At 35.1% G+C, this 17,242-nt stretch overlaps 1 protein-coding gene across 3 annotated transcripts in view; it reads right to left on the bottom strand.

Moving 5' to 3' along the window:
• Window positions 1-17,242, bottom strand: part of LOC108970448 (microtubule-associated protein futsch) — a 110,341-nt gene that overhangs the window by 44,059 nt on the left and 49,040 nt on the right. For all 3 annotated transcript variants that reach the window (XM_018935843.1, XM_018935846.1, XM_018935844.1), the window contains one exon: window positions 7,210-7,314. In XM_018935843.1, the coding sequence (XP_018791388.1) occupies window positions 7,210-7,314 (105 nt within the window). The remainder of the gene's footprint in view (window positions 1-7,209; window positions 7,315-17,242) is intronic.

Below are 17,242 nucleotides of genomic sequence, written 5' to 3'. Positions count from 1 at the left end.
ATTTATAATTGCTTACTTCGTTCTTCAAAGCGATCTGCTCTCGTTCCGTATATGAAAACCCCTAGCAACTTTAACCTACAAAAAACTATAATTACGGTCGGTCGCTTGAACGAACAGACCACCGAAAAAATAAGTACCACCTAGTAGTGCTTGAAGCTGTTGACAAACGCTATGATTATGTTGGTCATGACATTGTTTTTGTAGGGTTTGAAAACCACCAAGTTAGCTGCTGCCGCCACAACACTTACACAACTCAATTCTATAGTTAAGCTTATGGCTATTTGTTGTTGCTAGTGAACATTTTTGTGGATTATAGTATGTGTCTCGACAGTTTTAAGAAATTTTGTTCAATAAATTTTTTACTACCTATCTTTTATATTGTCATTACTTTTTTGCGGTTTTCTTTACATATGCTCAGAGCGTTGACTTTCTTCGCCACACCACCGCAACCAATGCTGCCATATGTTGCCACTTGCTTCATAGTTGGCGACCTTGAGTCCCAATGAAATTTTTCGGTACTCTTTTTTATACACGCTGTTTATCTACTCAGCCGTTGTAAGCCGTTGCTGGCCATCGGCAACATTCGTTCGTTCGATCGATTGCTGGCTACCAAACGCGTGTAATTGCGGTGATCTTGAATTTTCGTACGCTAAGTTTATGTTGATCTTCACGAATATCAGTTGGCGATGGAAAGGCGAGGAGTCAAGGAAATTCAATTTTTTGTTTTTATGCACAAGATTTTGCTCTTTTGCAATTTGCGTTTGCAAGTACATACCGTTGTTTGTGCGCACATTTTTTGGTAAACTATTTTTTTGGTTGTTGTAGACAGGGGTCAATAGCGCTCTCCGGTATGCGCTGGCAAGTGCTTTTAGCAGCTTAACTGCTTGATAATAGGTAGTTGTGTTTTTGTAAAATCTATTATCAGCATGTCTCACAGCTGGAAGTTATTGAAGAATGCGTTATTAAATTGTTTTTTAAGCGCCAGTGAGTGAGCATTACCTGGTCACTGAAGTGGCACATGAAGCAGCATGACGGTGGATTGTTCGCGCTTAAGTGTGGCATTTGAAGTGGTGGTTAAAATGAAATATTGCCATGAAAAATGATATAGATATATTTAAATGGCGGCTTCTTTGACGATAGTTTAAATTTTTTTTTTTTTTGGAAATTTTAGCCCCAAAATAAAAAATAAAAAAATAATTTAAATAAAACTGTTTAAAGCTCCATAAAAATATAACTGCATATTCAAAACTTATGTTCGTGGCAAACAAACTTGTGTTTGTTTTAATTAATTTTTGTTTGTTAAATGCATTTCAATTTGTTTCTATCATTTTTAAAACATGCTATGTTTTTTCTCTGCCTTTCTATGCTTTATGTGTGGTTCAATGGATTTATTTATGTTCTTATAGATTACTGGGTATTTCTGGTCCTTTCTATGTTTTTATATTTTATACCTATGTATGTATTTCTATGAATGTATAAATACATTTCTAAACTTTTCTACCCCATTCTATGTTTTAAATGTCTTTCTATGTTTTTATGCATGTATGTTTTTCTATGCCTTTTTATATGTCTCCATACTTGTCTATGTGCTTCTATGTTTATTACCTTATTCATTATTGAAAATCAAAACTATATTTCCATATAACCACCGGCACAGTAACAAGTTTCAGAACATCACAACAAAAATAACGAAAAAAAAAAACGAAAAAAAACGAATAACTACAAAGAAAATCTGTTGGTGTCAAATGTCACTCACACATCGATGGTGCATAACTCATTTATTGAATGAATGACTTAAGAGCTTAGCAAATCCATTCTCTCGACTGACTCAATTTTTTAGACGCATCTATGGTGCATATACAGAGCACTTACTAAAAAGCTTTACATATGGATTTGTATGGCTTTGGGTCTGACACCTCAGCCATAACTGCAAATGCAGTTATTATTGTTGTTGTGTAATTTAAATTTGTTTATTTAATTTTATGTGCAGTGCTAATGAGAATTCTAAGAAGATGTGCAAGTACTCATTCTTGACATAAAGAAAAATTGATGGAGTTAAATCTTCTGCCATAAAGAGTCTTCGAAACTAGAATGAAATTAAAGTAGTACACAAAAAATTCTGAACACTTCCTGAAAATAAGTCTACTACCACTTTGCTTATGCTGCTTTGTGTAAGCTGTTTGTTGCTGTTGTTGTTGGTGTCGAAAATGGGAAAATGGGTCAATAGCGCCGTCGTAAAGTACGTGGAGGTGGCTTTCAAGTCTATTAAAAAGATGTTAAACACACAAAGCAACAGCAAAGGTGGCAAAACTAAAGAGAGGAAAAAAGAAGACGACTAACATGGTGAGGCTAAAAAGAGGAGTTTGTGGAAACATTAAGAGAAATGTATCGGGAGTTATCGATAATAAAAATTCATATATTATAAATAAAAAAAAAGTATGGTATTCTGTTATCAATATTAATTGTATAAAAATTATGCGTTATTTGAGCGGTTATTTAGGAAAATCGAAAATATTATTCATGATCATATGATTTCAAAATACGTTTCTAGATAGTTTAGAAACAGGCTGCTCGATAAATCATATGTAAAAATCGCTATAAATCCACCCTAATCTACTTAAAATAAATATAAATATTTTTCACATTAACCACTGATAGTGATAAAATTTTTCTATTTTTATAAATTTGTTATCCAAAAAAAAAAAAAAAATATATATTTTTTTTAAATTTCAATACAATTTTTTTTTTATAAATCTTTATCATAAAAGATCATCAGAAGCCAGCTGCTTAGCGACTTTATTGCACTCTCTTAATGCGCCTATGTCGTCTAACCCTTTATTATTGTTATTATAATTTTATTATTACAACTTCTATGACTACTGGCAGATGTTTTCCTAATGTCTGAGCAACGTGGTTGAGCATCAACTTATTGTTGAATCGAAAAACCGTAAATAAAATGAGGCTGTAAGTCATAAAGCGCAACAACCCGCGGCCTGAGCTATAAACAATGATTGGTGATTCTCTGGTGGAATGGGTAATTAAAAGCGGTGAGCGTTTGTTGCTTTGCTTGTTTTAATTCTTAAACACATTTTATGTGAAAACTTTATATTTATTGTTTTTGTTCGGCTTTCTTCATATTCTTTCTAATCGATTTTAATTTCTTTCTCGCATTCCTCCGAAGGCTTGTGGGTTATGTGAAAGTCCGCCATTTGCCGGTCATAACTCAATTTACAACTACAAATAAATTAATGAGCGACTAAATAACGGAAAATGTCTAGAAATCGTACAAGGCTAATATACATATGTTAGTACATAAATACAAACATATACATATACACACAAGCGCGCGACCGAGCGACCAAGTGACTGAATGAAGATTTCACCTGAAGACCGTTAAAATATTTCAAATTCTACTTACGGCAGGCGTAAACGCCGCACAGCCAAACAGTCAAAGGGCGGCTGCAATGGATACCGCAACAGCAATAACAACAACTAGTATTAATAGTCGCTTGTACGCCTGGGCATTGGTTTGGCGGAAATGAATGAAAATTAGAAGCTTTTGTTTATGATGGAAAATAGTAAATAAATAGTTGGCTAACAACAACAACAATGAGCACATAGCGAGTAGGACTAAATAAATCCTCAGCATTGGCTTAGAAATGGAAAAGCCACAAAACGCCATAAAAACAAACACACACAAATGCATACAAAAAATGCAGACACACATATGTTTGTATGCATATATGCATATTTAAGTGTGTGTGTATATGTGTATGGATATATACATATATATGTATATACAAGTGCATTTGCATGCGTGTTGTACTCGGCGCGCAGGTGAATAGGCGTTGCAGCCTTTCAAAAGGTGCGCTGACCCTGCGAGGCGTGCAACCACAATCTCACACTCGACCGCCGCCGGCACACCGCCACCGCCACAGCCGGCAGTTTGCTTTGTGGCTCGCTGCACTGGAGCAAACATATAATGGCTGTCATTTTGATTTGATTTATTTTTGTGGCAATTTTTTTTTTTGCTCGCTCGTTCGCTTTGTTTTTTTGAAATTTATTTTCATTAGTGCATAGTGCATTCCGCAGACAAGTGCGGGCAGACTATTTATTTATTTGAGTGAAGCAATCTGTTTATTTAATTTGAATTTCATATTTATATTGTACATACACACATATTTGTTTTGTATGCCATCCTGTGTTGCCAGATTTGTGCAAATATATATTGTTTGTATTATATATGTAAAGCGAGGTACTTTTTTCAATATAATTTTTTTGGCAGATCACGCGAAGCAAATAAAGCAGCCTTAGCTGAGATTGTACAAGAAAACCGTGGAGCGTCGATTCGGCGACGTTCCCTGCAACTCGGACTAAAGTATGGAAAGACTTGTCGAGTTCTTAAATTAAAAGCGTACAAAAACGCTCTATGGGTTCTTGAGAGTTCGGAAAAGATCCGACGTTTTCGAGCCAAATTTTGTTCATCGATGAGGCCCATTTCTGGCTCAAATGAGTATCTAAACAAGCAAAATTACCGCATTTGGGACGTAGAGAAGAAGAAGTGGTGAGATTCAAAAGCTGCCGAGATAATCAAAGAGATCAAAAAAGAAATGCCAAAAAATGTTCGTTCTCGTGATAATAAATAATACCCATTAAATTTGAAGCTTTTGTGCTTTTCCTTTAAAAAGTAGGGAGCCTCGAACCCTTTAAATAAATTTTCCGTCTTTTGTATTAAAAAAAAAAAAAATGAAATAAAAAATAAATAATTTTAGTGGTTAAATTAAATTATTTTTTTAAAATAAATCTTTTTTTTCGAAAGTAAATAAAATAAAATTTATATTTTTTCGGTATGGTTGTTTAGTTGTGTTTTGTATATGTGGGTCAAAAAAAAACTTTTTTGAATTAAAAAAGAAATAATAAAATAAAATTTATKTTTTAAAATAAAATTTATATATTTTTTTCGTTTTGTTTTTCTTAGGTGTGTAGTAAGGCAGCACAAAAAACCTAATACTATTTTTTCGCTTGATGCTCTGAAAAATAGGTTCTACGTACGACTTACCAAAGTCTCGAAAATATGTCACCCCAATGTCTATCCAGCAGGAGATGAGTATACAAAAAAAAAAAATCAATTCTTAGTTAAATGTTTTTCGCTCAAAATTGTTTCGTTCAAAATTGTGTCATAACACTATTTTCTAAATTTAATAATTTCAATATATTTTCCATACTATTATATCATGCATTAGCATACCAAGTGGCCATGCGCCAACACTTTTGCCTTTGCATTAATTTGCGCCGTTTAAATGAATTGGCGTGAATCAAATGAGTTTTGTTGAATCTTTATAAGTAAATTGACGCAAAAATTTAACACAAATGGCATCAATTGAATTTACGCACAATAAAGTTCGTATTCAATGTCAATGACTAGCAAAGTAAATGCCATGCAGAAAGCAACAATACTGAAAACAACATCATAGCACAATCATAAATTGGCTGTGCGCACACACGCATCTCTTCTATAATTATTGCCATTGTGGCAGAGTCACCCCAATTTCGCAGATTGGGGCTGAGGGCAGAAAATGCAACAGATTTTTCGGCACTAAACAATTTGCAGGCACTTTAAATGAGGCAAATACGCTTAATTAAGTAAAAGAATACATTGACCCTAGCGAAACAGAGCACCCACCACAAGCACAACTGAGCCACCGCTTTGGCAATCTACTGTTGCTGTGACTAATGACAGCTGATAGTGATTTGTCAAATTTGAGAGAACAACAAAAAAAATGCCAAAAACTAGATGAACTGTCAAAGCAAAATTGCCATAGAAATTGACAATAATGACAAAGCGCAAATAAAATAAAATAAATATAAATAAAATCCAGTATTGTGGCTTAATTTGTAATTTTTGTGGCTTAGCCGAGTGTGTGTGTGTAGTTGGAGCGGACGAAAAGTCTGTGTTGAGGGTTGCGTGTTGAACGTAGTGTGTGTATTTTTTGTTGCTGGTACTAGCGGTGTTATATGTCTACCACGTATCTTAGTGTTGGTGTTAATGGTGTCAGTGGGTACATAAAAATACCCCAACGTCAGTTACAGTTATACATATATACACACGCTATCAAACCGCTTTATTTAGAAAACCGCCAGAAAAATGCCGAAGGAAAATCAATTTGTTTTTATTGCCCGTAACGCCAAAAGCGTGTCAAGGGTCACTCGAGTCGAGCCGGTACCGACAAATGCAACTCTCACATATACTCTAACATACGTGCATACACACTACCATACTTGCATACATACACACTACCACACTCACATACATACAAACACATGTCAGCTACAGACCACTAGCAAGTCCACACGTCGAAGCAGGAAGCATGAGTAGGCGGAAACTGCATATGAGTGTGTGTGAAATTCAATAACACTGCGTCAGTGCGCATTTCTGCCTCTAATATGCGGCACATTAATGGATAATTCCTTTTAATTTGGCAGCTGGGAAATAATTAACGCAGTGACAAGTTCTTTTGTTTATACCCATTTAAGTATTTATCTATTAAAACACATGTGCATGTGTGAGTAAGTAGCACATTTAGTGCTTACTGCTGCAAATGAGTGAAAAATGCCTGTCACATGCTCTAAGGGGCGCGCTGACAGGTACACCCTCAAGCCACCCTCATTACAAAGGATTTGTTTATTATTGTTTTATGTATTGTTGTATGTTTGATTAGCAAAGATATTCTAGGAATTTCGTGCAAATTCGCAATGTATCGCAAATAATATATGTGCAGTGCCAGGTTGTGGCATTAGTTTTGCTTATCACGCCACATATGTGCAGTTTTTCTATGTCGTTAGTAGTAAGCATATCAAATATATGTGACATCTACATACATATACATATTTTTTATACAATTATATATTTTCCCAAATTGCTTGCTCTCTAACTTTTCGCGTGCATTTATTTATTGCCATCACAGATGTCATGCTCTAGGCTGCCTTTATTCCTATAATTGATTCATTACTCATAGTGCTCTCTCTTTATTGTTTTTCATGACATTGCATCTGACACAAAATTTTATGGTTATTGAATACCTGCTACTTGCATTTTTTTTGTAATTCATGTCTTCCTAATGTATCGTACATTTACTTATAAACGCAATTTATTGCCTCATATTAATAAATTTATATATAATTTATTTATTGTTTGTGTTATTCACTTACCGGCTTGTGCTAACAATGGCAAAAATATGAATGCCACTGCCACTGAGACAGCCAATACGTCGAGCCCCAGTGGACTCGAACCTTTTCTGGTCATCTTGCAATATCCTGGAAATAAAAAATGCAATTTATTAGTGAGTGAGCTGGTTAAAGGTTAAAATAGTAAATGAATATTGGCGTTTAAATTAGCAATTAGTAATTAATTTGTTGTTGACAGGCTATAAAAAAATTGAAAATATTGGGTAGTCGAAAAAGATTTTGCGTATTTTATCAATAAATGTGGTTGTTGTCGTATATATCCAGTCCAGAGAAAATAATGAAAAAATCCGCTATATTTTGAAATTTTTGTATAAAAAAAGTAAAGAATGGCACGCAAGCCACTGGAGATACTTGAGTTCTATAACACAATAAATAACATGCTGACAAAAAAAAAAAAATTAAAAATAACTACGCACTTTCGATCTATAATCAACTGCAAAAGCAAGCAACTATTTTAAATTCATATTTAACCGTTTTATTAATTTTCTAAAGTACTCAACTAAGCCGGTTTGACCCCGAGGTTTATTAATACATACATTTAATTATTAGGTTTTAGACTTTGCTAAAAGCTTTTGTATATCTGCTCTATATTTTGAGTATTCATTTTTATTGTTACATACAACTTTTTGTTCAAGAAATAATTTTTTTTTTTTTTTTGAATAAGAAAAACAACAAAATTCTTAATTTTCATTTCTAATTTGAAAAATCAATCTTGAAAAGATTTTAGAAAATATGTGTTCTCTAGTTTGCTTAAAAAAAATATATATGTGTTAAAAAAATAAAAAAAAAATATTTTAAACACAATTTTTAAAATCATAAATTTTACCTTACATTTTAACGATGATTTTTATAAAAAAAAAAACAATAATTTGCCAAAAGCAAACAGCTTTCTTTAACACACACACTCATAATTATAAAATTTTGAGAAGCTATCGCCAATCACCCCACTTTTGCACAAAATTCGAAATTCCTCAAACTCTGTGCATGCGCTGCCAATTTGCACCCCTGAAAATGCCTGCAAATCCTATTGCCAGCTTAATGCCTGTTGTTTGCTTGCAAAATACGAAAACAAAAGCAATTTAAAATGCAAAAGCAAAACGCAAACTGAAAAGAAAATTCAAACAAAAAAGTGTTGATTGTGGTTTTTAGCTCATTTGTTAAATATTTGCCAATGTACGAGTGTGTTGTGTTTGTTTTTGTTTTTTGTTGTGTAAACAAAACGCGCCGGAAGCGCATTTGACAAGCTTGTAGCGCTTAATGCGCCCTGAAATATGCTTCAGTCTGCACGCTTTGACCCCGCAAGGGTGTTTTGTTTGGCTTTGCTTATGCAACTTTTAATCGATTCGATTTCGTTATTGTTTTCAGTCATTTTTATAAAAAAAAAATAATAATAAATCATTTTGCCATTATTTTTGAATTGGCGATTAAAACATTTTCTCTGCATGCAAACAATGGCAATTGTTGATTAGTTTGTGAAGATTGTTATTGGTATTGCTTGCTTTTAGGGTTACCATCGGGTTATGTGGAAACCACCCTGAGTGATTATACATAGGTTATATGTATGTGCGTAGAAATATTCGAAGTTGATATGATTTTTTGAGTATATAATATTTTTGTTTTGCCTGTAAGGCAGTTATTTGGAAAATATTGCTTATGAGATTCAAATTTTGCACAGAAATGTTATGGAAAAAAAATTTAAATACATATAGCTATCAGAAAAATTCGTCTCGGAAATTTTCATTATTTTCGAACAATTTTTCTCGATACATATATCTTTTTGTTCACAAAACATGCAAAAACAGGTTGAAAGAAAAAGAAAAAAAAACCTTTAAAGCATAAAAATACCCGCTAAACCTTCTAGATGAAAAATGAGGACAAAAAATACATATTTTATAGCACCAACTAATGTGTGTGGGAGGAGTTTATGGAACATTGTTTGCAATATTTCGTTTTAATAAATTCCCCAGAGATGCAACACGTGACTAGTATCAAATTACAATCATATGTAACGGTATAAACACACACTTACATATCTAAATACATACAAACATGTATCAGCAGTGAGTGTGCTGAAGCCGGAGGGTTGTTTTCAACCCGATGTTCGTTTGTAATACCCGCAATTTTTTTGGCATATTTTGTGGCATAGTAAAAATAAAGTGCGATATCTTCTAATATAATTGGCTTCGGTTTGTTGGCTATATTATAACGGCACTTACGGCATTAGAAGTTATTTCTTTAACCATTAAAAGTTTATGAGTTTAAGATGTGTATAAATTACTTTCGTATACTATATACAACCAGCATGGACGTCCATATGTTGGCCGTCTGCTTGTTGGAATATTTTAATGGTAGAAACGGAGTTTGGCAATTGTCGTAAATAGTAAGAGAGTACATGATTTTAACATTTTTTATAAAGAATTTTGCGCTGTATTATAAAGTAAATGTCTTTAAATGCTTAAACTCGAGTTTATTATGGGGGTTTAATGTTAAACACGATTCATAAACTGCGAGTTTAGCATAGCAACTTTTCTGTAATTCATTTAAAATACGTATTATAAAAAAATTATGCTAAGAGATGTTTAAACTCGAGTATATTTCGAGAGTTTAATTCATAAATTTCGATTATACTTTACACAATTTTCTTTAATTTTAATTTCTTTTTAATAATTATATTTTAAGTTCCTTAAACTCGAGTTTATTTTGGAAGTTTAATGTTAAACACGAATCATAAACTCCGAGTTTACCATACCAAATTTATCACCTCAAACACGTTTTTAAGCGAATTAAAAGACAGCGCCTACGCTGGCTAGTTCATGTTGTCCAACACAAAAACACTCCAGCTCTGAAAGTATTCGACGATGTACCCGCCGGGGGAAACAGAGGAAGAGGTGTCTACGCCAATTAAGAAGAAGCTTATTTTTGGTTTTTTATTTGTTTTAAATAAAAAATCTTAAACACAAGTTAATGAAATATAAGAGTTTGAAAGAAATGCCTGCAAGTCAATTCTAAAAAAGTTCAGATAAAGATTTCGGGCCATATTTAGTAAATATGTATCTCTGTCACTGAATTTTTTATTGTATTGTATTAAATGATTGTAACAATCAACTAAAGACCAACTAGTTTGAAACTAGTTAATAACGGAGTAGTTGGCAAATCTATTGTAGGAAATAATTATTTTTTTCTATTTCATTAAACTAGTGGAAGAATATAATCGCGTAAGCTTTGTCTACGCCAATTAAGAAGAAGAAGTGGAAGAAACCTAAAAATACTAGTTTGAAACTATTTAATAATGGAGTAGTTACCAAAACTTTTGTATGGAGTAAATAATTTCTTACTTTATTACATTAAACTAGTCGAACAATTAACTAAAAAGCAACTAGTTTCAAACTAGTTAATAATGGAGTACTTACCAAATCTTTTGTATTAAAAAAATACACTTCTATCTGCACATGTACATACAGAGTGAGTATATGCAGTCAAGCACTAACTTTAACTTCAACAATAATCAACGTAAGTCTCAGCAATTCGTTAAAGTTTGGAATTTGTAATTCAACCCAGTTTATTACCCAGCAGGCTAAGAATCAGTCTGTTCGGTTGCCTACTGTCATCAGTTGTCACCGTTTGACAGATCAATAAAGCCACAAATGAGTTGTTAATAGGCAATAAAAACAAGTGGCAAGAAAAGAAGCCACTCAACAAATTGAAAAATCAAATCAAAAATGTATGTTAATATTTCAAATATAATATGACGAGCAGACTATATGTACCACCTCAGAGCATATCTAATACAACAACAATAACAGTATGCCCAATATAAATAGTAATGATAATAACAGTGGCTGTGTTTACCAAGCAATTGGGAGCGCTTGGAACCAAGACTACACAAGGCAACCAACTGCTTTAGCAGCCAGCGGCAGCACGCGCTCTCAGCAGCTACGGCGGCACCAATTAGCGACTGCCTAGGTCGATAATTCGATTTGTGCCAAATGCAAGTGTAGAAACGTCATTTACAAGCCATAAATTTGTGTGTATGCGTAGTATTCTTGGTGTTTGTGCGCTCCAGGCACAAGCGAGAAAATAGAAATGAAGAAGCCACTACTGTGACTGCCGTCGCGTTGTGTGATGACCTCGGCGCGCAGCGCAGCGCTGTGTAATTGCAAATTGCACCGTTAAGCGACCAAATTATAGACAATAATAAAAAGAAATTGCCACAGCGCAGCATAACAGCGAACGCGCGGCGCGAGTGCGGCAGCAAACGCCAATCATTTCGACTATGTAAAATAGCCGGCGGACGCACAAGCATTGAAGAAGCTGCAGCAGTGGAATGCAAATGCCGCTTTGAGCGTGTGTATGTGTGTCTGCAGTAGAAGAACAAGCTTATCAACAGGCACATAGGCTATAATAGTGCACAAGAACAACACTTCAACCATAGTAGTACACTCGCTGAAGCAGTAAATTGGCAAGGCAAGAGGTTAGGTCAGGCACGCATGCGCAGAACGCTCTGACGGCGTCGCGAAAACCACACATGCAGCAAGTGTGTGGCAGCATTGACAACAAGCTGCGTGGCATAAAAAGCATTTAGTAGCGAAAAACGGCAGCGCGCAATCATCTTCGAATGTTGCCGCATCATGAATGCCACGTTGATTTTGTGGCAATGTGGTTAATTGTAAACTTTCTACACAGTTGGCATCAAAGAAAGCCTATCAGTGATGTGTGTTTGTTAATATGCTTCTTTTTCATTTCCAATTTAGACACTTGTGTTTGGTATCTTAGCCAGCAATTAAGCTTGTTAGATTGTCGCGTTGCCACAGTGAGCTATGAAAAAACTAAAAAAAAAAAAAACAAAACAAAAAAAATAAAATGAATAATGAAAAAATCTACGACTGCGTTTCTTTTGTTTCGCTGCGGTATTAATGCTGGGTAATCATGCGGGCCGCTGTTGATGCTGCATGCCACAGTCTTTATGCCTTTTCGGCTATTAATCGCGCGTGCCATTAAGTGCTGCATTTCGAATACATTGCTTTCTACTTTGATTTCCTGCAGGTTTGTTGTGTTTGTTTTTTATTTTGTTGTTGTTAAATTATTGTTTTTGGTTCTTTTTCTTTTTTGTTTTAATTTATTTTTATTTTTATTTTTTTTTTTCTTAGTTCTTAATTTTAATTTTTAGTTTTTCTTCTTGTTCTCTTTTGTGTTTTTTCTGGCAATGAACTACTGTTCAAATCGATTATCGGTGGAATTTTGATGCTGTGGCATTCTGAACAGCCGCAGCTAATTAAATTCTTAATTGCTTTCATGCTATTTTCAGACACTGTGTCTTACCGCAAACAATATTGCCTTTAATCCTGATTTTCAAAGGTGCTTTCGTACTTTGAGTGCTACTGTGTAGAGTGTACAACGCGCCTGGTAAACGTCTAGTCCTTATAAAAATCTTTCTGCTTGAGGTTAGGTCGGAAGGTTAAGATCAAAAGCAGCAACTGATTCTCTGATAAGTGCAATCTTACAAACTTTCTGAGGTTTGGTTGTTAAGTTAAGATCAACTGATTTCAAATTTTAAGGAAATTTGTATTTCTGATTATATTATTTTAAGATTTGTTGATAAAGTTTTTTACTTTTTTCTTTTATTTTTAGTATCTTGAAATATTTAATTTATTTTTCTTTTTCTTTTAATATTTATTTTAATATAAAACTTATTGTATTTAAAAAAAAAATCAACTATTTATTTCGCAAAAGTCGAAAAAAATTATTTTCTTCTACCGAAGGTTCTTTAAATTTAAGAAGAATTCGCATTTTGTTGCTTACTTCGTTAAGGGTCATAACAAAGTGAAATGTGGCAACGTTGGAAATTGAAAAATATGCCAAATGCTGCAAGAATGTTTATTAAGTGCTTGTGCCATTCAAAATTTGCAAAAGCCCAGTACCAATTCATACACGAGGAAGATATTCGCTGTCATTCTATGTTTTTCTTCCTATATTTTTAATGTGATTTTATGCATTTAATTATGTTCCTATAGATTTAAACATGTTTCCGTTTTTTCTATGTTTATATATTTTGTAACCTAAATGTTTACATTAACTATGTTTATATATGTAGATTTCTACGTGTTTCAGCTCCTTTCTATATTTTTCAACGTCTTTGTATGTTTTTATATTTTGTAACCCAAAGGTGTACATTAAGAAAATTAATCAATTTAAACTGATATTTTCTTAGCAAAATGATTTTAGGGATATTTATTTTTAATTTGTTATAAGTATTGAAACAGCTTTCTCTTACCTCTGCCTTTTTCTCTCTATCGCTTTATCTCTCTTTGAGCGATTTTGAAATTTCATTTGGCGAAAACAAAAAATTGAGTATTCTATGTTGTCTTCTGCGCGATAAACATTTGAGGGCCAGCTCATATGAGACGCTTAAAGAGCTTCTAATCAAATTCTCCTCAAACACAGTTATCGTAAAGCATGACTACATCTCGTGCACTTCGTAACGAAACTCCATCTAGTAGCGCAAAACCTTAAAACTGCTCTATGCATATCCCATTAGCCTACCAGACTAACTTAACCTAACCTGATCTGTCTTGTTTTGACTTTTCTTTAACAAATCACCATTCCAACCGCTGCAGACCGCAATCCATTAAAATCACAATTTTTCCCAAAATCTTTCAAAAGAAATTGGCAAAAAATAAAATAAAACAAAAATTGGATATCTGCATTTAATCCCAGATGTGCTGCAGCACGCATTTATCTAACGAGTTCATCAATCAAGTGCGTGCAACAAATTGCAATTTAATGCGCTTACAAACGCTAATGCAACACGTAGATGTATATGAGTGTATGCTTGAAACAGCAGATGTGTGGCGTGAATTGCAGAGTGCTTATGTAAAGCACTTCTTCCAGCTATCAATTGCTAGCAGATCTAGATCCGCACTGCTGAAAAGCGATTAGAATATGCAGGGCTGGCGTGCGTACTAACTAACACGCACACGCACTTGCGAAAACTGAATCATGCGTGATTGTTGCACATGTGGCTGCACAGCGCAAATTGCTTGTGTGTGGCATGCAAGTGCTGTGCGATACTTTGTTGCAAGTTGTGAGGTGTTAAAAGAAGTCGCTGAGCCGTGCACCGGCAGGATGTGGCTGAGCGCCGCGCTGTCAGGGGTGTAAAAGTGGAGCAAAGTAAGCGAGTAATGCTGATTTGTGAGCAAGCATGCCACATATACATCCCTATGTACATTTATATTTTTCTACCCACATAAATATATAAGTATTTTCACATATGTATGCATGCATGTATGCAGGCGTGCTTAAGTCGCCATAAAATGCTGACGAGCATGCCTGGTATTGCGATTGGAAATAAATATTTCTCACAGTTTTCGAAGCAGCCAAAAGGGAATATAAAATTTAAATGCAGAAAAATGTGCTATTTACATATAGACTTAACTACATGTATGCGAGTGTTCTGCCACAACAGGACTTGTTGCAACACTCATGCTCATTTCGCCTTAGCGCTTATTTGCGGTGGTCACGACGTTGCAAGTTGCCACAATGCACCGCCGCCTTTGTCCACATTTATATATGCACATAATAAATACAGGTATATACTTATGAGTTATATGTGTGTGACTCGGCGTTGGTAAGCATGCGTAGCGTCGAATTGCAACAAGTTGCGCTGGTGGGCAACTTCAACAGTGCGGCAATTTGTAGCCAAATAACCGTTGCGGTGAGCGTAGATGGTGTTTGTTGTTGTTGCAATTTTCTTTTAAGTTGTTGTTGTGTTCTGGTTAGTTGTTGCTGTATTCTGTTTAGTTTATGTTGTTGTTGCTTTCTGTTTACATGTTGTTGTTTTTTCTAAGTTTTTGTTGTTGCCTTTTCATAGTTTTGTTGTTTCATCCTACTTTTGTAGCTTTTCATTGTTTTTGTTGTTGCTTTTTCTTGGTTGCTGCTAGTGCTACCCCGCGTTGTCTTCAGAACACACGCGTGCAAAAGTGAACGATAAATATTTGTGCAGTTGCAGGTGAGCCACTGCGCGCTGCGGCCAGTGCGTCAGGGTGGGCTGCTTTATGGCCGCTCCAGCCTTTTGTGTGCTTATGGAGTTGGTTTTCGTGCACCAACAGACACATACACACTCACTTATATTTATGCAGCGGCGAATGCCCGCAAACGTATATGAAATGTGCAACAAAAATCAGCAAATGCTTGCAGTCAGCCAGCATGTGGCAAGCACCAACAATGCTACAGGGAAATACAATACTTTAAGGTTGCACACAGAGTGCGTTGCACAAACACACATTAGTATATAGAGTCTTGTGTTCGAGTGCAAGCTTTGTTAGCACTATTGTTGCATATTGCTGTTTGCCGGCTGTGGCATAAACAATGACACTACTTGCTCTGACGTCTGACCAAAAGCACCACACGTCTCTGTTGCACAAAAGTGGTTTAGGCACACACACACACATACAGTGCATTCAAGCGAGCATGTGCCACTTAAGTACTTTTGTGAGCTCTGGTCGACATTTTGGTCACTGCCACTGACGCGATCAAGGTTGTTGTTTTTCTATCGCGGCCAAGTCAAGGGTATTGCTGCTTCATTTTTTCGCCTTCGCGGAGGGGGAAGGCGAATTTCTCGTTTTATTTTATTTTATTGTTTATTGTTTATTGTTTATTTTTTATTTATTTATTTATTTTTTTTTTGTTCAGTGCCTTTTATGGGCACGCACGCGCAATAGTCTAGGAAGTGGCATGCCGCATTAAATACCTTCTCGTGCATTTATAACTCATTTGTGTCATGTGAAATTTTTTTTTAATTTCTTTATTTTATAAAAAAAAACTTAATTTTTTCTTAGTTTCCTTTTATTCACGCTGTCGTGTGCGGCATGCGACACACAGCCCTTCTTTGGCAGCCAACAAAATTTGATATCCTTTTAAATGGTTACACGCCGAATATCAGTACATTTTCGGTTTCGACGCAAATAACTTGCAACATTTATAATGCCATTACCTTTTTGGCCATGCGGCGTACGAATTTTCTTTTCCGCTTTGTCGCAGCTTCATTTTGCATTGCCAACCACCTTTGGTTGCCAACGCAAAAATCATAAATTGTTTTAGGACCAAAGCAGATACAACAACAAAAAGTACTGTGAAAAAGTTCGAAACAAGTTGGCCACTTAAGTCTACGCACTGACCATGCAAGCCGCTGCATAAGCTGCAAGTGTTCGTTGTAGGCATTACAATTGCCGTTTCGGTTGTTCTACAACAAGCGCGACCGTGTCCATTTGCGTGCTGTCGGCTTAGAATACGCACTGCCAAATTTGGCTCTAACCCACATATTTACACAGCCCCACTAGTTTAAGTGGTGGAACGGAAGAGAAAGAGTACACGGTTTTGATGTGAGAGCGCACACTTTTAAGCCACATGCCATCGTAGATAGGAAAAAGTGCGGCATATATAATGCTGCAACAACAGAACCAATACTCAGAGTCAAATATGTTGCAATGCCACGCTAATAGCTATGGACAGCCACAATAGCAACAATCTAATAATAACAACAATTACTTCCAGTATGGTGTTGCACAATAACTAGGCACTTGCGGCAAGTATACTTATAGTCTTTGGTAAGCAGTTTTGCTGCTCATGACTGCCGTCAAGTGTGTATTGAAATCACACAACCATGTATGAACATGCATACATACGTATGTGTGTGTGTATTTGGTATGCCTGCCTCAATTTGACATAATTGATCAACAAGCCTGTTGCAACAGCGGCAGCTGTGTGCAGTTTGCGGAAAATCGCCCACCAGCACCCAAATAGTCAAAGAAACAGGCATGACCAACCAGCAGTTATTGTGTTGCGCATATATTTGATTTATGCATATGCAACTTAGCTCGGAAAAAAGCGGTTGCCATTGTAAGGCTGTTATAAACTCAGAGCTTATTGAACTGATATTATTATTAAATATTTTTTTATTAATTTTGATATTTCAATTAAATTTTCAGTTAATAATTTTTTT

The sequence above is a fragment of the Bactrocera latifrons genome, unplaced genomic scaffold (assembly GCF_001853355.1).
Source record: "Bactrocera latifrons isolate USDA-ARS-PBARC rearing strain unplaced genomic scaffold, ASM185335v1 scaffold_3, whole genome shotgun sequence".
Classification (NCBI taxonomy): Eukaryota; Metazoa; Arthropoda; class Insecta; order Diptera; family Tephritidae; genus Bactrocera; species Bactrocera latifrons.
The sequence above is the reverse complement of the archived record's forward strand: the minus strand, read 5'-3'. Positions and strand labels throughout refer to the sequence as shown.